At 38.9% G+C, this 26,539-nt stretch overlaps 1 protein-coding gene across 1 annotated transcript in view; it reads left to right on the plus strand.

Moving 5' to 3' along the window:
• LOC109925877 (ras-GEF domain-containing family member 1C-like) overlaps nt 1-26,539 on the plus strand; it is a 62,363-nt gene that overhangs the window by 14,383 nt on the left and 21,441 nt on the right. The window contains exons 3-6 of the mRNA XM_048603708.1: nt 3,600-3,782; nt 7,284-7,406; nt 22,296-22,433; nt 25,695-25,907. Of these exons, the coding sequence (XP_048459665.1) occupies nt 3,606-3,782; nt 7,284-7,406; nt 22,296-22,433; nt 25,695-25,907 (651 nt within the window). The 5' untranslated portion in view covers nt 3,600-3,605. The remainder of the gene's footprint in view (nt 1-3,599; nt 3,783-7,283; nt 7,407-22,295; nt 22,434-25,694; nt 25,908-26,539) is intronic.

Here is a 26,539-nt window from a genome sequence, read left to right on the forward strand (position 1 = left end):
TTTTGTTCCTGATTTACAGCATCCGCAGTTCTTTTGTTTTTTTTAATCAATCTCTGATGTAGAGAAACTAACATTTTGGGCAATGTTTTGTCATATTCTCCAGCTGCCTTCTTGGAGAGAAAACCTGTCTTAAATACTGAAACTAAATTTTATTTTTGATGTAATCATGAGCTATTTTTAAAATAATACAAGATCAGAAATATTTCCCTAGTAGTTTAGTCTGGTTTCCAAATTAAGGAAGTGATGTCTTTTTTCTTTACAGGACTTCCCTTTTATGTCAAATAAGGTGCAAGATTTACTAGGTCAACAGAGATGCTTTGACACTGAACGATCCCACTGTTCATACCAAATGCTGCTTACAGTTTGTTGCACCCGTTTTCAATGTGTACAACTAAACTAGCCTCTTATCATTATTTGGGAGAGATAAAAACCAGGATCTATAAATATTAGGTCATCACCACTTAGCTTTTTAGAGAATTTAGAAGAAACTTCTTCCCCAAAGGAGTAATGACAATGGGGAACTCGCAAACCACAAGGCATGTTGCAGAGATGTCTTTAAGGGGAAGCTGGATAAGCATGTGAGGGGAAAAACAACAGAAGCTGATGGGCACTAGATGGGAACATAGGAACAGGAGTGGTCCATTCACCCCATCTAATCTTCCCTGTATTGGCTGATCTTCTCCTCGATGCCAATTTCTTGCACTGACTCTATCTCTCTTAACATCTTTAGTCCCCAAAAACCTATTGATTTCTGTCTTCAATCTGCTCAATGATTGAGCTTCTACAACTCTCTGGAGGAGAAAGTTCTAAAGGTTCACCACTCTCCAAGGTGAGGAAATTCCTGCACATCGCAGTTTTAAATGGCCTGCCCCTTACCATCAAATGATGCCCCTGGTGCCAGAGTTGCCAACCAGGGGAATCAGCTTATCCATATCCTTTCTCTCAGCCCTCTGAGATTTTTAAGCTTCAGTATGCTTATCTCATTCTTTGAAATTCTGTAGAATATCGAGCCTGTTTCCTTAATGTCTCCTCATAAAGTAATCCAGCCTCCCAGTGATAATCTGGTGTACCTTCATTGCACTAAATAAATGGCAAATATATTCTCCCTTAAATAAAGAATCCAAAGCTGTACACAATACTCCAGGTGCAGTCTCACCAAGGCTCTACACAACAACAGCAATATATCTTTACTCCTGTACTTAAATCCTCTTGGAATGAATGCCAACATGCTATTTGTCTTTCCAGTTTCTTGTTACACCTGCATGCCAGCTTTCAGTGCTTCATGAACAAAGACACCAGATCCTTATGGAGACCTACACTTCACAACCTCTCTCCATTTAAGAAATATTCTGCCCTAATGCTCTACCAAAGTGAATAACTTTGTACTTATTTATATTATTTCCATCTGCCATGTTCTAGCCCATTAACTTAGCCTGTCCAAGTTCTTTTGAAGCCACCTCATGACTTACATTCTCATCCAGTTTGATATCATCAGCCAATTTGGGCAAATTATAATTGGTCCCCACATCCAAATCATTTATGTAGATTGTGAACAGTTGTAGACTTATCAGTAACACTTGTGGTACCCAACGAGGAGAATTCTGCCAACCTAACTGTGATTTATCTAACTGTGAGATCTATTTGTGCTTTAGATGACCTTGCACCATGTTTTAAATACCAACCATTACCTATCTACTGTAAAATCTTTTAGTGTATTTTCCCAAACCACCCCAGCCAGCTTGCCCCTCCAAACACTCAGTTTCCTTTGCTCAGACTTAAGACAAAAGTTTTAGAATGAACTCTGTCACCTTCAAACTTTATGTAAAGTTCCATTATTTTATGATCATTATTTGCAATCGGATGTTGAATTGCCCTTCTCACTACATAGCATCACATCCAAAATAGACCAATCTGTAATTGGCTCCTCAACATACGGCTCCAGAAACCCATCTTGTACGCACTCTAGGAATTCTCCAAAGCATTTGTGCTGATTTGGTTAACTGAGTAGGATGAAATTGTCTGTTTCTACCCCAGTAAATTCTATGCAATTTCTCTCCCCCCATCTACAGCTTTTCGTCTGCCACTTTTCTCTATCTGATAGTAGTAGAGTTTGATGGTAGTTTTCCAGATCTATAAATAAAGGGACTCTACTATAATAAAGCTGAGTTACGTCATTTACACATTAGATTGTTCAACTGCAGCTGAAATTTTCCATAGATGAAGGATAAAAATTAGATTTGCTAAGGTAAATTTTAGGCAAAATATATGCAATGGAATTTAATGCGATCTGTTGAAGCAGTAGTGGAGAGGGGTGATGGAGTGGCAAGTAGGAACCTGAAGGTGGAAACTGACACTGGAATGAAGCAGTCAGCATTAAAGTGCCAGGGCAGTGAATTCATGTGAGCATGGTGGGAAGCCAATTAAGAAAGCAGTCATAGACATTTGCAAGTTGCTGAATGCAATTCAATGGCATCTTTTGGGATTAAGCAAGTGGCAAGTGGGGATAATGCATCATCATATCCCTGACCATTGAAGGTTAAGGGCGTTGATGTGAGGTAGCTCTCCAATTTGGAAGGTCAGCCATTTTGTAGCTGCCTTCCTCAGGAGGAGAGAAAGAGGTTAGAAAGTTGCACACTGAGTGTACAGAGATAGAGGGAGAGGGACTAATAGTACATACCGATAGGCCTAGATCAGAGAGTGAGGGCCAGATGATACAATTGAAAGGGCATACATAGGTTCTTTAAATCCAGCAGCAGCATCCAATGAAAGGGCTAAAACCAGGCCCATGGTGATCACAAATTAAATTCAAGGTATTGGTGGATAAATGAGCAGGGTGGAGCAATGCTAAGCAAGGTGCCTACAGACATCAGAGGCACCATTATTAGAGCAGCAAAAGGGCATGACCCCATCATACAAGTGGACAGGCCCTGCACATCACCTTCCTGAATTGACAATGTGTAGAGCTTGATGAACACAGCACCTTCCTGAATTGGCTAGCCTCTTTCTTGGGAATCCTGCTAACCTCCAGGTCTGCCAGTGGGATTCATGCACCTGGGTAAAATTCTGTCCATGGCTCACAGTATTGGACTCTAAGGTTGTGGCTGATTTTCGTAATATAGCCTTCCAAATAGATTGGAGTCTCCAGCTCCAGAGTCTACCCACCCTTCTTCTGGGATGCCACCACGGTTTCCTGATGAGAATAGTATATCACACATTAGATTGAAAACACAGTCAGGATTGCGAGAGTGCCGTTTATTAAATCTTCAAGGATTTAATTAGTTACCAGACACATTCAGGTGTGCTGTCCGTATACAGAACCTGCCCTCTCTTCCAAATTTGTGAGAGGTGGCACTGGGTCAGAGAGGTGACACACTAACTGGAAACATAAAATTGAGGCCTTATCCATCTCCTATCCCACAAACATGTGGAAGTTTTTAAAGTTGAGCTTGGGGGATGTTACTAGTATTAGACAAAAGTTGTGTTACGAATCTTTCTGAAAGAAAAATTATACATTTTCTGTGGGGTTTCTCTGAATGCAGTTATGCAAATAAATCCTGTGTTCACTTGTGACTCGTGAACATTTCTGTCTGTCTATACAGGGAGGCATGCCACAAACATTGACCTCTACAAGTATGTTTAATACCAGTGGCTTTAGCCATGAACTTCAACCAACCAAAGAAAACGAACATGAAAGTCTGATATTTCAGGATGGTAACCTTATCTCAGCATCTTTAGAGGCTTTGATCCAACATCTCATACCTACAGTTGACTATTATCCTGAAGTAAGTGTCACCACTCTTGTTGCTTAATAAACAAACAAATCTTCTATTTTGACAAAGGTGATGCATTGTTGCTGGTACAGTACCGTATTTAAATTGTCTCTAATTACAATGTTTCAAATATTATAGGAAATTCACTGAAGCATTTGTATCTACACTTCTAAATGCCATTATGCTTTTGCAATGTTTGTTATCTTAAGACTCATTCATTTATCCTGCATCAGAATTTGCATGTTATATCGATGCTGATATATATGCTCTGAGACCAAGACAAATGATTGTTGGAATTATAATCTTCTTCAGGAGGAGACATCATACACAATGTATAGCAATCTCATTCCTTAGTTCCCGCCCCCCCCAAAACTTTATAATTGTAATACTCTGAATTCAGACTGTCTTCACCTTAGATACTAAAGCGGTCCATGTCTGAAATAACTGCACAAAGTATGGCACTCCATCACAAATCACTGTTTATTTACATGTGCATAGTACACTGGCTGTGGCAGCCAGTTTGGGAACAGTTCCTGAAATGAGGAGGCTCTGAAACCTCTGTCTGTATCTGTCAGCCAGGGCTCGCTGATCGGTCTGGGTTAACAATCCCAGTCAAGGATCTCATAGTCAATAAGATCCACCTAGTCCAACCACTACAATGTCCATATGCTACAGGACCTAGATAATATTCATCTTGACCTCAACTCCACTCTCCTGTCTGTTCTCCATAACCATAAGACCGTAAGACCATAAGACACAGGAGCAGAAATTAGGCCATTCGGCCCATCAAGTCTGTTCCACCTTTCAATCATGTCTGATAAGTTTCTCAACCCCATTCTCAAGCTTTCTCCCTGTAACATTTGATCCTATTGACAATCAAGAACCTATCTATTTTTGTCTTAAATATACTCAATGACGTGGCCTCCACAGCCTTCTCTCGCAATGAATTCCATAGATTCACCACTCTCTCTCTGGCTGAAGAAGTTTCTCCTCATCTCCATTCTAAAGAATCTTTCCTTTACTCCAAGGCTGCGCCCTCTGGTCCTAGACTGTCCTGCTAATGGAAACATCTTCCCAATGCTCACTCTGTCCAGGCCATTCAGTATTCTGTAAGTTTCAATTAGATACCCCCTCATCCTTCTAAACTCCAAGGAGTATAGACACAAAGTCCTCAAACATTCCTCAGATGTTAAGCCTTTCAGTCCTGGGATCATTCACGTGAACCTCCTCTGGGCCCGCTCCAGGGTCAGTACATCCTTCCTGAGGAATGGGGCCCAAAATTGCTCACAACACTCGAAATGTGGTCTGACCAGAACCTGTTAAAGCCTCAAAAGTACATCGCTGCTTTTATATTCTAGTCCTCTTGAAACAAATGTCAGCATTGTATTTGCCTTCCTGACTACTGACTCAACCTGCAAATTTACCTTAAGAGAATTCTGGACTAGGACTCCCAAGTCCCTTTGCACTTCAGATTTCTGAATTTTGTCCCCATTTAGAAAATAGTCTAAGCCTCTATTCTTCGTGCCAAAGTGCATGACCTCACACTTTCCCATGTTGTATTCCATTTGCCACTCTTTACCCACTCTAATAAGCTGTCTAAATCTTTCTGTAGCCTCCTCAATACTACCTGTAACTCCACCTATCTTTGTGTCATCTGCAAACTTAGACAGAATGCCCTCACTTCCTTCATCTAGATCATTAATGTATAAAGTGAAAAGTTGTGGTCCCAACACTGACCTTTGTGGAACACCACTTGTCACCGGCTACTATCCTGAGAAAGACCCTTTTATCCCCACTCTCTGCTTTTTGCCAGACAGCCAATCTTCCATCCATGCTAGCATCTTGCCTGTAACAACATGGGCCCTTATCTTACTCAGCAGCCTCCTTTGCAGCACCTTGTCAAAGGTTTTCTGGAAATCCAAGTAGATAACATCTCTTGGTCTAACCTGCTCATTACTTCCTCAAAGAATTCTAACAGATTTGTCAGGCATGGCCACCCCTTGATGAAACCATGCTGATTTTGCTCTACTTTACCATGCACTTCTGAGTATTCAGAAATTTTATTCTCCACAATGGACTCCAAAATCTTACCAACAGCCGAGGTTAGGCTAATCAACCTGTAAATTCCCATCATTTGTCTTACTCCCTTCTTAAACAGAGTGTTACATTAGTGATTTTCCAGTCTTCTGGGACCCTCCCTGACTCCAGTGATTCCTGAAAGATCACTACCAATGCCTCCAGTATCTCCCCAGCTGTCTCCTTCAGAGCTCCAGGGTGTAATCCATCTGGTCCAGGTGATTTATCCACCTTCAGATCTTTCAGTTTTTCTAACACCTTCTCCTTGGTGATGGTCACCATACTCACCTCTGCCCTCCAACTCTCTTGAACTTTTGGGATGTTACTCTTCAACCTAATACTAATTAAAAATCTGTCTACCTCTTTCTTACATTTACTCAATAGTCCCAGCATTCACAGCACTCTGGGGTAATGAATTCCACAGATTCACGACCCTTTGAGAGAAGTAATTTCTCTTCATTTCAGTATTAAATCTGCTACCCTTATTCTAAATGATCTCTTGTTCTAAATTACCTCACAAGGAAACATCATCTCTATGTCTACCTTGTCCATCCCTTTTAGCATCTTTCATACCTCAATTAAATCTCCTCTCATTCTTCTAAACTCTCGAGATTTTGAGCTTAAACTGCTCAATAAGACAAAACCTTAATCTCCAGAATCAATTTTGTGATGTTCCTCTGAACTGCCTCCAGTGCAACTACATCAAGTATGGAGATTATTCATACATTAAACTAAATTGGCCTATGTTTTTACCTATTATCATGATCAGTTTCAACATTTACAGCAGCTACCTTCAACCTCTGCACCATTCTACTTACATCCCTATGGGTGTTTTTATTATCTCCAGATTTAATTTTTCCAATTTTGATATCCCTTCTATCTCCCATTTTACAAAATGGAAATTAAAATAAATATCATCACCTTCATCTTGTCTTGTAATAAATACTGCTTGCTCGTTATGCCTGCTGTACTCAACCTCCACTTATTCATAATTCTCCATAATCGTTCAAAATAACTATCCTTATTTTCAAATCTCCACATGGCCACCTTCAATATGTCTCTGTCTCTGGTTTCCCACTTTCCTTTCAATCCACCAGAGTTGGCAGAACCTCCATCAGTCTCAATTCAATTCCATGAACTCCTGTCCTACACCTTTTCGTACATTGCAACTTCTCTCTTTGCTTTTAAAAGCCACTTTCAGGCATATCTATTCACTCTGACTTTTAACCACCTCCCAAAACTCTTATATTACTTCTGTGTATCTTTTGCTTATCTATTTTGTGTCTTGAATGTTTACAATGTTAAAGGTACTCTATAAAAGAGCAGTTTGTACACTTGCTCAATAACATAAATATAGAAATTGTCTGTTCTACAAATAATATATTTTTGGTCTCATATTAAATCTTAACTGTTACAAATGTGTATTTCTCCTTACAGAAAGCATATATATTTACATTTCTACTGAGTTCAAGATTATTCATCGAACCCCATGAGCTATTATCAAAAGTATGCCACATGTGTATAGAGCAGCAAAGTCTGGACGAGCCAGTGCTTGACAAGGTCAGAGTTATATTTAATTACACATAAAGCATTTCCTTTTAACAGTAAGCTAATAGCATCATCCAAGATGAATGAATAGCTCATAACAAAAATGATTCTCAGTGCCAATTCATTTTTCCATTGTTGCTAATTGACTTGAATTTGATATCAACTGCTGCTAACAATAATCTGTTGTAACTTTATATTTTATGCAATGGGCAAAACCTAAAGGAAGTGTTTGAAGCACTGTGGTAGCTGCAATTTATACAGACCATGTGTGTTAATGTCCTCAAAGCAGAAAATGTTTTGCCTCTTTTTCATGATCAAGGCTTTACTTTTTTTTTCATCTGCCTCCTCTTTGCAATACATAAGGGAAGATGTACTCACCTTGATGGTTCGCACCAAAGATTAATTAGATTGCTTCATAGGATGCGAGGCTTGTCATTTTGAGAAATTGAATAGAATGGTCTATTCCAAAGTATGAAGCTATTCAAGGACTTGACGAAGTCAAGCTGAGAGGCTATGCCTCTCGAAGTGGTGGTCAGAGCTTGAAATCATAGTCTCATTGTAATGGATCAGCCATTTAGGATTAAAATGAGGAGAAAATTCTTATCTGAGGATTGCAAAAATGTGCAATTCTTTCTCTGAGAGCTGTTGATGATCAGTCAATGAGTAAATTCAAAACTGAAATTAACTGGTTTCTAAGCATTATGGAACTATAGAGATTTGTGGTTAGAATGGGAAAGAGGTCTTGGTGCAGAATTTCAGCTATATTGTGAATAAATTGCAGAATGAAGTCAACAGATCACAATGCCTAGATCTGCTCATATTGCAACTAACCATCATCATAATTCATAAAAAGCCTCTTAAATTTAGTGTTTTCCTCCTCCTCCTTATCTTTGTTGTCCACATGTGTCACAGATACAGTATTGAATCTGCAGGGAAGAAGGGTGAAAACTAAGAATGGATGCATATTACCCTATGAGAGTGAGAGTGAATGTGAAGGTGGAAGTTGTGTCTTTAAGGATCTTCAATGGATAATTTCTAGTCTGTTGCAGACACTATGCCTCCATCATCATTATCTCCCTTGGCAATAAAATAGCTCCAGAGACCTGTCTTTCATTCAATTATGCAGCCTGACTAAGTAAATTTAGTGAAGCTGTGTTTCTGGCAGCAATTGAAGAAAGAGATGAGATGATAATATCCAATTAGAATAGAGGAAGGGGTTTTAGCATTAATTTTTCATATACCTGCATCAAGGAGGATGGGTACCCCTTCAGTCAGAATGGCAAAGGCTGCAATTCTCCACTAACCAGTGTACTGTGAAGGTTTATTTCTGCAGCTTTTAATATTAGAGGACAAAAAAAAAGTGTGCCTAAAGAAAGAAAGAGGAGCACTTAGTGAAATATATTGCCCATCTTAGTTCACTCAGTAAATCTCTTACAGCACTTTTCTTTAGTCCTTAAAGATGAAATGGCTGCCTCTTGATATCAATTGTCACTACCCATTTGGGAAAGTACACTGATACTCAAGCCCCATACTCCAGCTTAGAGATTTGATTAAATTACCCAAAAATATTCAATGTATCTGAATGATGGACTTAGATTAACAGAAAACACTGACCAGGTTTCTTAATATGAACTATTATTTATTACAAAGAAATCAATTCTAACCACAGGCAAATGATATGTTTTATCAGCATATAACTCCACGAGCTGAAACTCTTAACTCCTTCTTAAACCCCTTTGTACATATTCAGACAGAGGCAGACAAATAAACAAACACAAATGTATGTTATGGGTACAGGGTAAAATCTTTGGAAACACAGTTCAATAGCACCAACTCTCAGGATTCAATGAGATATCCCTTTTGCTTCTTTCAAATCCTTCAGTTCTCTGATCTTCATATCCAAGTCATTTCAGTTCTTTGCTGAAGACACAGGGGAATTGCTTTACAAAATACTCAAAGTAGCGCACCTCTTAATGCTGTAAATCAGAACCAAAAACAGAAGTTCAGCAGGTCTGGGGAACCACTTCTGAAGAAGGGTGACCAAAACATTAACTCTGATTTCTTTTCACAGATGCTGCCAGACCTGCTGAGCTTTTCCTGATTGGAATGAGTTCATTTCTGACCACAGTTACAAAGCTAAAAATGAAAACAAACACTGCAGAAGAAACTCAGCAGGTTTGACAGCAGCTATGGAGAGAAAGAGAGAGAAAGAGAGACAGAGTCAATGTTTTGAGTCTGTTATGACCCTACTTCATCTCACCCTTTTTTATAGATGCTGCCAGACCTGCTAAGTTTCTCCAACATTTTCTGCTTTCATTTCAGGTTTCCAGCATCCACAGTATTTTGGTTTTATTACGAAGCAATTACTTTATTTGATACACCTAAGCTAATGTAATAAATATTATAAGATCTACTTTGAGAATTAACATAGTTACTCAGGGATATTGTTGCTAGTTAAATGTTATGCACTTAAGTAATTTAAATACATCACAATTTCTCATCAGTTGCACAGTTTTCTTGACCCATCAATTAACGTTGTAGCTTTTTAATTTTATCTGATTTAGCATATTGTGACTCCAGGTTTTAAATGGACTCATGTGGACACATTCACGTGTAAATCTCAGCTTCTCTGCAAGACTTTGTTTGCCCCTCCAGAATTCCAGTTTTAAGTTTTCTGGGTTTCCCAGGACTCAGTAATCTTGTACAGTGGTCTAGTATTTATGGGAATGTATTAGCTCAAAGGGCAAGAGTTAAGGTCTAACCATTCAAGTTATGAAATTCTTTTGATCTATTTGGTGTTTTCCATTACAATTCCAGATCGTCAACCAATCGATTCACAAATGTGCCTCAAGGAAAAGAATATGTCACTGTATGTAATTCTGGTCCCTCAATATGTGGTCAAACCTCTGACCTGCACAAATTGCATCAATACATGATAGAAGTTTATTAAAATAGTGAATAGCGTTAGAGTACCAGATGACATCTAAAAATTTTTAAAATGGAAGAAAAATGAGCCCAGGGAACTGTAGACCAATCAGTGGTAGGAAAACTAACAATCATTATTCAAAAGTACATTTTTTAAAAAGTGTAGAAATTAAACATACAGCAGACATACAACAATAGTCAGCACATAATGCAAAAATGAAGTTCGATGTTTGGTCAACATTCCTAAATTCTTCGAAGGAGTAACAGAGACAGTGAGTATAGCTACTGTGGTATATGTAGATACTTAGATTTTAAAATTCTTTTGATAGGAACCACATAGTAGCCTCATGCCTAAGGTCAGAGTATGTGAATTAGGGATCACGTAACAGAATGAATAGTATGGCTTGCTACAAAATTAAATTCAGATTCATGGAAGCTGAAAAGTGATGGTCCACAGAGATCAGTGCTGGGACAATTGTTTATGCAAATGGTAGAAAACAATTTGGACACAGGAACTGCAATTCAGTTTCAAAATTTACAGATGGCAAGTAATTGAAGATATAGTTAATACTGAGGAAGAAAGAGACAAAATACAAGAAATATGCAACCACAGGACAATGTGTTTTCCAACTAATTAAGCATATTTTGAAGTGCTGTCACTGTCATAACGAAGAAACACGGAAGAAGATTTGTGCACATCGCCTCCCACAAAACTCTAATACAAGGATCCATAAATAAAAGATAGGCACTAATAAATCCAATAAAGAGAAACTCCTTCACCGACAGAGCTGTTAGAATGTGGAATGTGCAATCCAATGGAGTTCTTCAGGTAAATAGCACAGATGCATTTAAGGGAGACTAGATTAAAAGCGAACGTGAGGGGGAAAGAAATAGAATGCTAAGCTAACAGGGGAGATGAAGCAAAAAGATTTCCTTCAGTACATCCTCCAAGTAGAAATTTTGTGTAGTGAAAGTTGAATAACTTATTAATCCTTTGTTTTTGAAAAGAAGTCTGGATCAGGGCTGAAGAAGTCTCAGATGTTGATACAAAATTGGCTAAGTGTTAGGAAACAGAATAATGGTCTATGGATGTTTTTCAGGCTGCAGGATGATTTGTAATGGAGGTCCCCAGGGATTGATATTGGGACCAAAAACAAAGTTGCTGGAAAAGCTCAGCAGGTCTGGCAGCATCTGTGAAGGAGAAAACAGAGTTAACATTTCGGGTCCGGTGACCCTTCCTCAGGACAGGGAGCCCTACCTTTCCTGATATGCCCTAATGATCCAGATCCAGGTGTGCAGGGTACAATTTCAAAGTTTGCTGTTGATACAAAACTTGGAATTATTGTAAATCATGAGGACGTCAGTGTAGAACTCAAAAAGGATGTCACAAGCTGGTGGATAGATAGGTGGCAGATAAAGAGCTATGCAGAGAAGTATGAGGTGCTGCATTTTGATAGGAAGAACATGGACAGGCAATATAAAATAAAGGGTACAATTCTAAAGGGGGTGCAGGAGCAAAGGAATTTTGGTGTTTCTGTCCTTTGATCATCGAAGGTGATAAGTAAAATGAAGAGAGTCGTGAGCAAAGCATACAATATCGTTGGCTTTATTAATAGTGGCATCGAGTAGGAGAGCAAGGAGGTGGTGAGGAACCTGTATAATACACTTTTTGGATCTCAACTGGAGTACTGTGTACAGTGCTGGGTGTCACACAATAGGAAGGATATGAGTGCATTGGAAAGAATGCAGGTGAGATTCACAAGCATGGTTACAGGGGTGAGAACCTTCAGCTATAAGGATAAATTGGAGAGGTTGGGACTGTTCTCCTTGGCGGGAAGAAAGCAAGGAGGAGATCTGATAGAGGTTTTCACAATCATGAGGGGACTGGATAGAATAGATAGGGAGAAGTGGATCCTGATGGTAAAAGGATCAGCAATGAAAGGGCATAGATTTAAAGTGAATTACAAAAGAAACAACTGTATTGAGAGAAATATAATGAGTGGTTTGGCTCTAGAATGGACTGCCTGAAACTGTGGTGGAGGCAGGTTGAATTTGGCATTCAAGAGGGCATTGGATGATGATTTAAATAGGAAAATACCTGCAAAGGTATAGGAAGAAACAAAGAAGAATGGCATTAAGTCATGATGCTCATTTGGAAAGCTGGTTGCAATACAATGGTGCAAATAGCCAGCTCTGTACCCTAACACTTCTGAGATTTTGTGATAACACAATAACACATTTTGTCGTGGTTGATAGAGACAGTACTGATATGCACCAGTCAAACTGAAGGGAATAAAAGTATAAGCATGAATCACAGTCAAGAGACCAACTCAGCAACTGGCCTCCTGTTTAATGGCTACTAATTTCATGGTGATTCATGAGGTGTCTTTGAAGACAATTAACGTAAATTCCACCGCACACCAACCATAGGTCAGTGCTGTAGATTGCCAGCAGGTGTGTATTGTCCAGCTCGAGGTTAGAGCTAACCATTACAGTCATTGAATGCACCAGCCCTTGCAGTGGGTGAAATAGCTGTTATTATGGCACTTGGTGAACCAAACATTGTGAAACCAATGGATGAAGTAACTTAGAGGGAATTGGGCAGAATGAGCCAGGGCATCTGTGCTGGAACTGAATAAAAATTATGAGCCTACCATTAACTCTGTCTATTCATCATCGTGATTATTTTAATTAGGAGACCAGGAGATAGTTAAGACTTTCTCCTTATTTTTACCATCATTGTCCTCCAACTTCTGCATTTGCCATTGTGGACTTGGAAGGTATAGGCAGGAGTAGATAAACATCATTTTCCCAAGATTTAGGAGGTAGAGAAAATGAGTGAAAAGCTCCGTCTATGTGGTACTTTTGCAGGGTTGCAGAGTGTATGTATTATGCTACCAACTTGGTGTTAACGGTGTGACACTGATCTCATTATCCCCTGCAACAACACACCAAGACAAATTTCTTATTGGGCAAAAGGAGTTTAAAGAAAGGATTGCCTCCTTCCATAATCATTTATTAATTAGGTGCCTGTTTCTCTTCCAAAAAGATTGAATAATTAAGGAAAATAATAGCAGTGGAGTGTGTCAAGTGGCATTTGTGAGCTGAAATAAGGGATGTATGTGTATTAGAGGAAGGGGTTTTAGGATGTGCATGTATGCTAACTGCATTTGGAATATAATGCAAGTTTCCAAGTTATAACCACCTTTAATCAATATGTGTTAGTGTTTAGTTAGACAGCTGTTCCTAATTGAAGTAAGAGTACCCTGGTGCTCAGGGAAAACCAAAAAGAGTAGCCATTATGTTAACTTGCCTGTACTGGTAAAGTCATTGAACTTCTTGCACTTTTGGTCTGCGATGTCAGAATGAAAGATTTGTCAATTGTGCCTCCAGTGACACAAGTCATTTCTGACAGGTTTACTGCCACAGACATCCAGCAGACTGTGTTTCCAGGTGCAGTTTCCTCAAGGATTTTTCCAGGTTGGAGTCTGAAATCATGGCATCATCTTCTTTGTTTGGATTATACAGCTTGCTGTTTTGTTTAACTTTTTGTGCCAGCTGCTCCAGTAACTGATATCCTGTTGGAAAAAAAAGGGTGCCAGATTAAGATAAATTAAGACATGAAATTAGCTGATAGCCAAATGTATTATCCAAGCACTGTTCTGTACTTAACTGTTTGCCCAAAGACTGTTCAGCTGGAACACTATTTTTAAAATGCTACATCCTATTTTCCATGTACTCTAACAGATTGCATCTGTCTTAGAGTGAATTTACACAAATCATGCCTCTAATAGATTTGCAAATGATGATGTAGAAAATCCTTGTGTAAATCTTCCCCAAACGTTCATCAGGCATAAACATTTTAATGATGTAAAAAAAATGCAGTTTACCACATGAAAATTCATCTCAACCTGTTGAGAAAATCTTAGAGCTTTAGAACTTCAATTTGATGTTAATAGTTCATCTCTGTATTTTGAGGCATTTAGATTGTGTATCTATTTACAGGTAGTTTAGTTGAACAGATTACAACACAAAAGAACATTCAGAAAAGAACAAATTCCAAATACAAATACAGAGAATTTCATTTATGAAAAATAACAATACATTATCAAAACCCTAACAGTAGAACTTCCTGTATGTTGGTAACTACAGTCAATGCATGTCATTAAATGCACTTTTCCTTCTGCCTATCAATCCGTGCACCCAAGTGCATCAAAGATCATTACAATTATGATTCTGGATTTCATATATCTTAACAGCAGACCTTTATGTTCTCGGGCAGATGGGTTTGAAGGTGGGAGGGTGTTATAAACAGCCATTGATGCTTTTCCTGGCATCAACCCACCTATCCTTGCGACCACAGCAATTTTGAATATCAAGGGAGGTGTCAGGCGGTCCACCAGTCCTTGTGTCAATTGAGAACCTTAATTAGCCACTTAAGGGGTACTTCCTGCCTCCACCGCTATATCATGAGTTGCTGGCTGAGGTCTGGAATCATGCCTTCCAATATTACTCAAGAAAAGGAGTTAGTGCCACCTTTAGAAGCCCCTGTCTCAATCAGAGGTCATCCCCAAGCTCCTGAAGTCTCTTTTACGTTTCCCATCCTTTCAGACCCTGTTCAATCCAACCCCTGACTTCACCCTCCTCCCCTCCCCCGCCAAGACCTGGAAGCTCACTAGCTCAGGCTTACCTTACATTTGACTCCAGTAAGTTGTTAAGAAAAAGAACGACTTGTGGAATGAGAAAAACCTTTATGGGCCATTGTGTCTACTCCTTCTGAACATTTTCTACTCAAACCATACGCAATCCCATTTTGACTTCCAAGGAAAGTTAATGATCACAGGTACTCTGATAGATCTTAGTAACTTTCACTTTGTCTGCCAAATTTAACCAAGGAAAAGTCTAAAATATCAATTAAACATTTCAACCTGCATTTTGAAAGATTTGAGTTTATGTTCTTGTGTCTCAAAAACATTACAAATACTTCACATGCACTGAATTATTTTAAAGTGAGTACAGTTACTGTTTTTTAGGCAAATCTGGGAGCTATCTTGCATGTGAGATCCCATACTGAGACAAATGATTCTTTTTAGTGGTGGCTGTTTAAGGTGGTATGCATGCCAAGTTCCTGAGGAGAATTATTCTTCAGTTAGTGTTTTAGGATCTTTAATGCCTATTTCAATTATAAGAGTTGGCAAATAATTTAAAGGCTGAATTGAAGAACAGCTTGTTTGATAATGCAGATCTCCATCAGTATTTGCATTAATATATCAATTTAAATTATGCAGACAGACCTAGAATAGGATTTGAACTCTCAACCTTTTAATTAAGAGTTTGAAGTGCTACCAAGGAGTGAAGCCTACACAGACACATTCCAAATATACTTATTTTCATGTCAGAAATAAATTATAACACGGCACAAAAATATTCAGTTAACAGTGTCGACTGTCCTTAAATTACATTCTCTGCCAGACATTTGTCAGATCTTTTGTAAAAGAGTTAATTGGCACTATTTACTGTTTTTGTTGTAAATCTAATCCACTGCAAATTCGAAGGTTCATTTAGATGGTGGTGTTCAGATGAAATCTTATTAAGAAATAATGAGAGATCTATGACCATATTTGGAGTACGTTAAAATGTTGCGTTTTACAAATGTGCGCTCGTGGAAGAAAACCCTGACGCTATGTATTAGGAAATCACAGAAGTGCAACTTTCCTGTCTGTTAAATTTAATGGATGGACAGTTATGAGTATTGTGCGTATGAGGCTGTCCATGATCAGCATGCGCTCGTAACATTGTGGACTGAAATGTTTTAGAAATTGAGAGTGAGATTTGTAGGCACTTTAAATAGGTTTGCTGTTGTCAAAGAGAAATAATTGTGGGGCTTTTGTCTTGCTAAGTCAACAGGTTGTTGAAATATGAAAAATAATAGGATTTTCAATTATTTTCTTTGTTCATGGGACATGAATGTTGCAGCCTAGGCCACAACTTATTGTCCTCCCTAATTGTCCTTGAGAAACTGGTTGTGAGCTGCCTTCTTGAATCTTGTAGGTACACCCACAATGCTGTTGGGAGGAAGTTCCAGGATTTTGACTCAGCAACAGTAAAGGAACACCAATATAGTTCCAAGAAGGGATGGCGTGTGGCTTGGAAGGGAACTTGCAGGTCAAGGTGTTCCCATGTATTGCTGCCCTGTATCCTTCTAGATGGTAGAGGTCACCTGTTTAGAAAATGCTGTCATAATAGAATGTCAAAGGATCTTGTATTTTTGCATTTTCAAGAAACTACTTCATAAAGTATCACTCAAGAAGCTACTACTCAAAATTACAGTCCACTAGCCCTAATTAGGATAATTAACAGAATAAGTCACTGCAAAGCACCTTCCTGTCACTGTCTTTTAATACTGGGGACAGTGAATGTTCAAGGTGTGTCAATCAAGCAAATGTCGTCCTGCCTGGTGTCAAACTTTTTGGGTTGTTGGAGCTGTACTAATTCAGCCAAGTAGGGAGTATTCCATACACTGCTGACTTCTGCCTTGTAGATGGTGGATAGGCTTTGGGGAAACTGGAGATGAGTTACCTACCACAGTATTCCCAATCTCTGATTTGCTCTTTGAGCTGCAGTATTTATATTTCTGGTCCTGATTTTGATCAATGGTAACCACAAGGATGTTGATAATAGGAGAACCAGCAAAGCTAATAAAATAAAATGTCAAAACATACAGACGGATTCTCTCTTTATGCAGATGGTCATTGTCTGGCACTATAAATGTTACTAGTCACTTATCAGCCCAAATCTGAACATTGTTCAAACGTTGCTGCTTAACAGATGCAGACAACCTCAGTATCTGAGGAATCATTGATGTAGAACATTGTGTAATCATCAGCAAAAATCCCCACTTGTGACCTTTATGATGGAGGGAAGGATATTAATGCAGTTGAAGATGGTTGGGCCTAGGGTAATGCTCTTGTGGCACAGTGGTAGTCTCCTTTCTTCTAGGCCAGAGGTTCATGTTTAATTCCAACCTGCTCCAGACCTCTCACAACATGTCTGAATAGGTTGATTTAATAAAATACCCAAAGTAATTCCTGGAGAGATGTCCTTATTTTAAAATAAAAGAAACAGAGGATTACATGTGGAAAATGTAACAACTCAGTTTGGAAAGTGCACTGATTCTCCAAGCTTCCTACGCCCAGGGTGACCCCAGAAGTTAATGACCAAATCAAATCAAATCATGCAAAGTCCCTGGTTTACCTGTCTGTTCAAACTGAATGAACAGAAACCATTGGCTAGATTCCCGTATATAACAAGATCTACTGTTTGTTACAGATATCTAAATTCTAGTCACAGGTAAACAGCTATGAACTATCAACACATGGCTCTACTAGTTAAGCTTTATATCCCTACACACATACACAGATAGGACAAGAAAATGAATAAAAATGGTTTTTATGGGTGAAGCGGAAAAAAACTAGGAACCACAGTTCAATAACAACATCCACAGGGTTCGCTGGGCTGAGCCTTTTGCTTCTGTTCGTCCATCTCTTTTTGCCAGGTTCATTTCATTTCTTTGCAGGAGGTACAGGACAATTAGTGAAATAGCTACAAAGTCTTTTAGTTGCTGGTCAAAGGCAACAGCTTAAAGAACTGGTGGGAGTAAAATAAAACTGGCTTTCTTCAGGTTTGGCTCCAGTTATTTTTTTACTGCAGAGTGAGACAGACACACTACCTTCCCCTCCTGCAGCCCAAAGGCTTCTCACACTATTATTCACACTGGGAACAATTGAATCACCAATGTTAGTCAACCTTCTCATTTATGTGGAACTGGTATTATATGTTAAAGAATCACTGTAGCCTTCAGCTATCCAGGAACCAATCCGAAATAAAGCTGATGTTCTTCAGTATCTACAACTGGTTACTATTGAACAATCTAATCAACTTCTTGTTGCCGTTCAAATCTCACTATACAGCACCCCCACCCTCCCAATCCATACAGGGACTATGCTGGTTAAAGATCTTTCCCCACCACTTGAACAAAGCAGCAGTGTAAACACAGCACACAATGAGTTTTAGTAGCTTGTTTTTAGAAGTGCAGCAGTTTCTTCCACAATCTTTCAATTTTAAAATAGTCCTATTTTCAAATTTAGTTCAGAAGCAAAAGTACAGAAATTAAAATGATATGATCTTTGCAAGTAAAATTGCACTACAAATATATAGAGGCTAGGGAGCTAAGAGATTGCCGACCATGTACAAATTGACAATCTCTGGCTTCAGACATTGATATGGGCACGTCTAACACCTTGGAAACACTTACTTCTGAATGTGACCTCAGAGCAGACTTCCACACATGACATGCAGTTAACCAGAAATGTGGTTACTCATCATCACATCGAAACTGAGCTATAGAAGTATTCTGCACAGCTATGTCTGTCACTCTTAAATGAGTACAACATGAATTAATATGTCCTGGGGTCATTCCAAACCTGTCATAAGTTATTTGACAGGATCCATTTCTCAGCGCAGTGATGCATCCTCTGTGTTGACTAACACAAAGAATTTGGCACTGAGCAGCAACAACAGATACCCAGGCAACTAAACTTCTTTGACACTCTTAATTTCTCAAAGCAGTAGGGTATCATCAATTACAATCCAATTCTAATATAAGCCCCATTAGTCCAAACCATGACGTCCATCAGTACAAAAACAAATTACTCTGTCGATATACAAATGGTGAGGTCAATTTTGCAGATGTGTGGATCCATGCAGCTTCACCTGCTAGCACTGTGATTTTGTGAAATTTACCCTAATATCTAATGTCAACTTCAGCCTGTGGGAGGAAACCAGAGCACCCAGAGGAATGCCACACAGAGGATGTGCACACTCCACACAGACAGTTGCCCAAGGCTGGAATCAAACCCGGGTCCCTGGTGCTGTGAGGCAGCAGTGCTAACCACTGAGCCACCATGCCACCCCTTGAGTGATAGGAACATTTTTGGTACACAATTGATGAACCAAGAAAAATGAGTCACAGTGGGGCCAAAGCCCACTCTAAACCATTGTTGAGGGCACTCCTGCTGATAAAAGTATCCACCCAACAGTCGTGCCATAAAGAAGCTTAACTAAAGGTTTGCAGTGTCAATCAAATTTAATTCCAGAATTCCAAATGTAAGAGGCTATCAGCTCTTGCAGTCTATGTGAGGTTAGATTTGCTTGCTCTTTTCAACTTTAATGGGGCAGATAGTGTTGGAGGTTGACTGTAAATATGTTACTGTGAATCCCCATCCATTTTGTTGCTGCCATATACTCCATTAGCAGTAACTGGAGATACTGAAGCATTTGTTCAACTATCAGTATATTAAAATCACTGTGTCACAAAATACTTTCTATCATTATTATTTAGACAGGATACTCCATTGCTTAATATTTGCCGTATTAACAAGTAGCCAGTTCTGCTACCAGAGGAACGTGATTCAAAAAAAGAAGTACCAGTAAATGGGAGAAGTGACAAATGGGCCAACTATTCAATTCCAAACAGAGGTGAATTGGAAGTGGAAAAGACCAAAAATTTACATTGAGATTTAGCATGATGGCTTGCCAGCATGTTCTTCCCTCTGGTCCTTTTATAGTCCAGTAGCATAGTATTGATTACAATTCACCCACAGCAGCCCATAGTGTTTCAGGCTAATTAAATGGCCTACTGAGGCAACTTAGCAGAGACCAACTGAAATTTTCTCTCACTGAGGCTGAGACAAAGCTTAAGGTTGGCAGCAGTTTCTCAGCAGCAGACGTGGGTGCAGGAGGCGAGGCCAGCCATTATTTATTTATGTCCCTCATACCTAACCTAGTATTCATATCACAGCTACAGCCATTGGCTGTTCAGCAGAAAGTTTGCTCCTCACAATGATGACCTGGAAACCATGGTCTTATTAACGTGACTTTGTAAAAAAATTTTCATTGGGGATGGAGGCACCCAGTCTCTCTTACATACATCAGCCAGACATTGGCCTTAGAGTAGATTGCGATCAGTCTTCTGGCACTAGGAGCCAATCCCCCATCCTCACTAAACACTAATTGGTCAGACCCTACTGAAATCATATTGGGCATTTGACACTGACAGAATGTGGGGATCCAATGCCCAAATGCCATTGGCATTGGATTTCCTACCCCAACACAAAAATCCATTATCTCAGAACGTGACAATTTCTGTTGCAGATACTGAATATAATTATATTCACAAAATGTATCTTTTCAGAGATACTCAAATATAATTGTGACAGATCCCTTTCAAGTTCAATTCTGTAAACATCACTTTGAATTTCTTTCAACATTCATATTCTTTGAAATAGTAGTTCAACTATGTATTGATTTTGAAGCCAGAAAAGGTTAGAATTCTCAAAGAAGAAATGGAAATCAAATTAAGTAAAATAGATTTGCTGTTCTGCATTGGTATATCACTTTATTAGAAGCTAAAAATATTTCCAATTCCTCCAAACCATCTAGCCCTATAAACCGCTTCAGTTGTCCCTCTGAGTCTCACTTCAAATGTTCAGGCGGTGTAATGGACAGTGAAGATGATTATCTCAGACTACAACAGGACCTCGATCAGATGGGCCAATGGGCCAAGGAGTGGCAGATGGAGTTTAATTTGGATACATTGAGGTGTTGCATTTCGATAGGGCAATCCAAGGCAGGACTCCTACAGTTAATGGTAGGGTCCTGGGGAGTGTTGTTGAACGAAGAGACCTAGGGATGCAGGTGGATAATTCCTTGAAAGTGGAGCAGCAGGTAGACAGCATAGTGAAGAAGGTATTTGGCTTGCTTGCTGTCCTTGGTCAGTACATTGAGTGTAGGAGTTGGGATGTCATGTTGCGTCTGTATAGGACTTTAATGAGGCCACTTTTAGAATACTGCATACAATTCTGGTCACTGTTCAGAATGATGTTAAATATGAGAGAGTGCAGAAAAGATGTACAAGGTCCTGCTGGGACTGGAGGGTTTGAGTTATAAGGAGAGGCTAAATAGGCTGGGGCTTTTTATCTCTGGAGCATGGAGATTGAGGGGTGCCCTTATAGAGTTTTATAAAATCATGAGGGGCATGGATAGGGTGAATAGCCAAGGTCTTTTCCTAGGGTGGGGGAGTCCAACACTAGAGAACATAGGTTTAAGGTGAGAAGGGAAAGATTTCAAAAGGACCTGAGGGGTAACTTTTTCGAGCAGAGAATGATGTGTGTATGGAATGAACTGCCACAGGAAGTGGTGGAAGTGGATACAGTTACAACATTTAAAAGGCGTCTGGATGGGTATATGAATAGGAAGGGTTTAGAGGGATATGGGTCAAATACTGGCAAATGGGACTAGGTTAGATTGGGGTGTCTGGTCGGCACAGATGAGTTAGACTGAAGGGTCTGTTTCAGTGTTGTATGATTCTATGATTCTAAGTGAAATGCTGTTGGGAACCCCTTGGAGAAACTTTAGTGAGGCTGACGTTCTAAGCTTATTTAAGTAGTGAAGGTAACAGGATGAAAGGAAAAAAGGAAAGACTCATGCATGGATTAGAGAGTCATTCAGTATAGAAACAGGCCCTTCAGCCGACCATATCTATGCTGACTGACAAACACCAAACTCCACTAGTCCCATTTATCTGCACTTGGTCCATAGCTTACTATGTCCTGGCATTTTAAATACTCATCCAGATGCTTCTTAAATATTGCAAGTACTTGCCTCTCCCACCTTCTCAGGCAGCACGTTCCATGTTTCTATCCCTTTCTGGGTGAAATAAAGTTTCCTCAGATAAGTACTTTTCATAACTACTGGCCATCTCAAAGCACTTTACAACTATTAAAGTATTGGTCTAGACATTGTTATAACATATCATCCTGGGCCTTACATTAGCAATAAAGACATTTAGATGTTTGAGCTCTATAGTTGTAGCAGTTTTATCTCAGTTATAATTATATCATTTTTGCTGGTCTTTAGGCACGAATTAAAAAATTTGGACCTAAGATAATGCAGCTGCTGACAGAATGGACAGAAACTTTCCCATCCGATTTTCGGGATGACAGAATGATTGCACATCTAAAGGACATGATCCACAGGATAGCGCCCTGTGATGAGGTGAGTTTCATAAATAATGAAATCTCAACATTAAAGTTTCAGCATGTATGCTTGTTTTGCATGTACTAAATTCGGTGATTCCTATATTTTGATGTTCGTTGGTTTAACCTCCTATTAGTTTTCGTTTATCTTTTAATTATGTAGAAAACCCTTTGATATAAAGTCCATTATAAACATAATTGAAAATCTCCAACAAATTACTAAAATAATTTTTGAATTTTTCCTCTTAGCAATAATCTGTTAAATTATTAACACTACTGAGTTATCTATAAAAAACTAATATAAACGGAAAATGATTGTCAGACAATATTTTAATTATGTATTAAGGATAAATGCATCCTAATTACTTTATTTATTTTCATAAATTATTTGACTAATGACTAATAGAACAACATTACCGTAAATAAATGTCCCAGATATAAAGAATACACGATCATTCTCCTGCAACTGTTATCATGATTGCACCAAGATCAAGCATTTCCAATGTGAAAATAATTAGATATTAATTTAAAGATTGATGAAGATTGAGAATAAAAGCAATAAGTAGCTCAAAACCTAATGGAACGTTCAAACCAATCTAACTTTACTCCCTTACCTGGCAATGTGCTATAGATCTGCTGTATTATATTTCAAAGCTAGATGTTTACGATTCTGCTGCCATATGCATTGAATTCATAAATCAATATCTTCCTTTCTATCAGTGCTGAATATCAATCCTGGAGTCACCTATTTAATATGAAGCAGCGGTCAAGACGAGATTGAATTTTTAACACTGTACTTTGAGTTTGCGATAGGGTGTTACACAGTGCAAGTCACAGATGACATCATGTGTATTTTTACTGCAAGGTGTAATTTTCATTCTGTCCGCTAAGAAATTACATTGTGTATGCAGGCTAATTTAAATGCAGAAAGCTTTGTTCTTTGCCAATACATTTTTAATGTTATAAGATAATATTAAAAAGTCTCTGCACTAAGTTGATAACATACACAAGAATTCCAGCTTTCCAAAATTGTTTCCACACCACACTGGAATTATACTCCACCTGCCCTAAATCAAAGTGATATATAACCCTCATTGGTCATGTATTGTTAGTTTCAGTATGTTCCAGATTCAAATTGGGATCCCTCTTCAAAGCTGTTCTCTTAAGTTGGATGATACCTTTACATTGATGTGACAGTGGCAATATAATTATGGTCTAAATCAGTCTTCAGTCTACCAGATCCAGCTAACTTATTGTTTTCTTATTTTCACACCTGAAATAAGGGTCTTGCAGAAACAAAGTTAGCATTCCTCCTAATAAGTACAAAAGCCTTTTAAACAATTTCTGCCCTTTCACCCTGAGTTTCTGCACTATTCAAAGTTTCCCCTTTGTACATGAGGTTTTTGATTTTAGCTTCTGTAATTCTCAATGTCTGGCTGGCTCACCTGCTCTCCTTGTAGCTACTTGGAGGATTTCTTCTGCTGTTGTGCATTTTCTGTCAGGTCTGGAATACTTCTTGTGTCATTCTCGGACGTATTCTTCTGAGTTGAGTGTTGTCAGGAGGTTTGTGGGCTTCACTATTGTCAACAATCAGCAGTTGCTCTTGAAGTCTTCTGGCTCACCAGCATGCTTTTCCTCCCCTTAGTTTTTCTTAAGGGTCTACATTCTAATTTATCTTAGTTGACATTCTTTAGAAATAGTGCTGGTCGCCACTGCTCACTAATTTGTGGCAAGGGTCCACAGCTGTCACCATGTTGTTGGGTTGTCCCTTCAAGCCAAAATGTTCTTGTCTGGATGAGGTTACCTTTCTCATCTAACTATAAGTATCATGTTGAATAAACAATACGAAGTTTAGTACATTACTGCAACCGTTTACACATTACAGAATATAAGCTGCATTACCACCACGACTGTTAGGAGCACACTAGTCTCAGGTCTGTCCACAAAAAGCTCTTTCTGTAGTTTAACAAAGTCTCCATGACACCGTTATGCATACTGCACTTAATCTAGTATTAACATTTCTGACCCATATACAACATCTACAGAATGCATTTATGTACGCAAATATTTACATAACCTAAGGTCTGTAGAAGGTTTATAGGGTACTTCAATGCAAATATGATATACAGTTATATTTCAGATGACGTTTCCAGGTTTAAGAAGTGGGAAATCAGTTAGCTTTCCTACTTTTAATTACAGTCTCAATGAGATTGAGCAATTAAGTGCAAGTTCAATTTATTTTGGAAATGAAACAAGCATAGCATTGAATATATCTGTAGAAAGAAACAAGAGTAAATGTATTTGATTTTATGGAGGTGTTAGTGTCTTGCCTGCTGGCTATAAAGCCAGTGAGAGAAACCACATTATCTATTCTAGTAAGGCCAGATGGTATTATATGCCATCCAGACACTTATGTAACCAATGGCCGACTTCTTCTGGATCCAGGACCTCCAGAATCTTGGACATCTGGTCAATTGAGAACTGCTGGCCAAGCAGAGGCTTGCAGTTCTCTTGAATGGCCACACCAAGAGTTCACAAACAACAGCTACTAGAGACCCAGGATTGATGAGTTCATAAGACCCAGGCCTTAGGTAAATAATGGTGGGAGGTGTACTGGTTAGGAGACAGAGGGTAGGGGACACCAGCAGAAAGGGCATGATGCTGGTTCTCAGCAGGTCCCACGCTGTTCCTAAAGTCACATCCCTCATTAAGGCACTTTGTGCCTTTGAATGAGGAACATCCCTGAGAGACAACAATCAGGACACACACTCCTACATGTCAGACATGCCACATGTGGACAGGCCCTCCACCACCGAGTTAATACCAGCAGCAACGGAGTGAGGACCTTCGTGGTCATTACTTGTCCATTGATGGGCTTCAATTGATGGCAGGTTGGGAGGTTTGATCCCAGACATACCCATCCCTGACAATCCTGATGGCAGTAAGGTTCAGGTACCCCATCACCCCAACTAATTAATGCCCTTCTAGTCTCGAAATATGCTCCAAGAGAGGCCATTAAATTGCATCTAACACATCAATCTTTCATCAGAAAGGGTCATCAACCTGAAACATTTTCTCTTTCCACCGATGCCGCCACACCTGTGCATTCCCAGCACTTTTATTTTCATTTCAGGTTTTCAGAATCCACAGTTCCCTGTATTTTGCATCTGTATAACACTTGTGGACTTGTCTTATGTACTGTAAGTACAAATAAAGGATGTGTAATCATTTTCTGAGTTCCTCTGTGGTGACCTGCCAGATTCTTTTTATTTTCCCCCAGAGTTATTGGAAGACAATGAATCAGCTTTTGCAAACATTGAACCAAAAACTGGCGACTCTAAATCAAGGTGAAGAAAACACAGTCAAGCTCAATGCTAGTGTGTCCGATAAATTGGTTATCATCAAAACCAAACCTCCATCCATTCAAAGAGATATACTGAGTATTTGCAATGATCCATATACCCTGGCACAACAGCTAACTCACATAGAACTGGTAAGTTGGATGACTAATTTGTACCAGGTTTTATCATCGCCAACATTTAACTTAGCTTTTGAGCGCATCCAGTACATATCTTTTGGTGTAAGGAATTTCAACGAGATCTGGTACAAACACAGTAAATGGCATTGAAGAAACTATAGAATAAGATAAAATACATCTGCTATCAAAAGGGTAAAGTTATGATTCTGCCACCAGTCTGACTATACTGGCATGAGTTTAATTCCTGAGGAGATTTTGTTTAACCCAGTATCAATTCTGAAAATACAAGTTGACTCTTATAAGGTGGCAAAGGAAAGTGATACTTTAAGATAAGATGTAATATCCAATGTATTATTTTAACACGAGTGTTCAATTCCATTTCAGGTTAGCTTGACTGTCTTTGCCATTTATTACATTTATAGTGTGATTTAATATTAGGAAGGTCAGGATAGTGCTGGCTCCACTATACATGAACTCATCTCTTTGCCTCTTTGTTTTAAAAGCTCATAGAGTAGGGGAGAGGCATAGAAGGACAACAAGTATTGTGTGTATGAGTTATTCAAGTCCAAAGTGATTGAGCATGGATGAAGATAGCCATCTTTCAGGTCTAACTGGAAGTATCTTGTTGAATAAACAAGATAAAGTTT

The sequence above is a fragment of the Rhincodon typus genome, chromosome 12 (assembly GCF_021869965.1).
Source record: "Rhincodon typus isolate 14 chromosome 12, sRhiTyp1.1, whole genome shotgun sequence".
Taxonomy (NCBI): Eukaryota; Metazoa; Chordata; class Chondrichthyes; order Orectolobiformes; family Rhincodontidae; genus Rhincodon; species Rhincodon typus.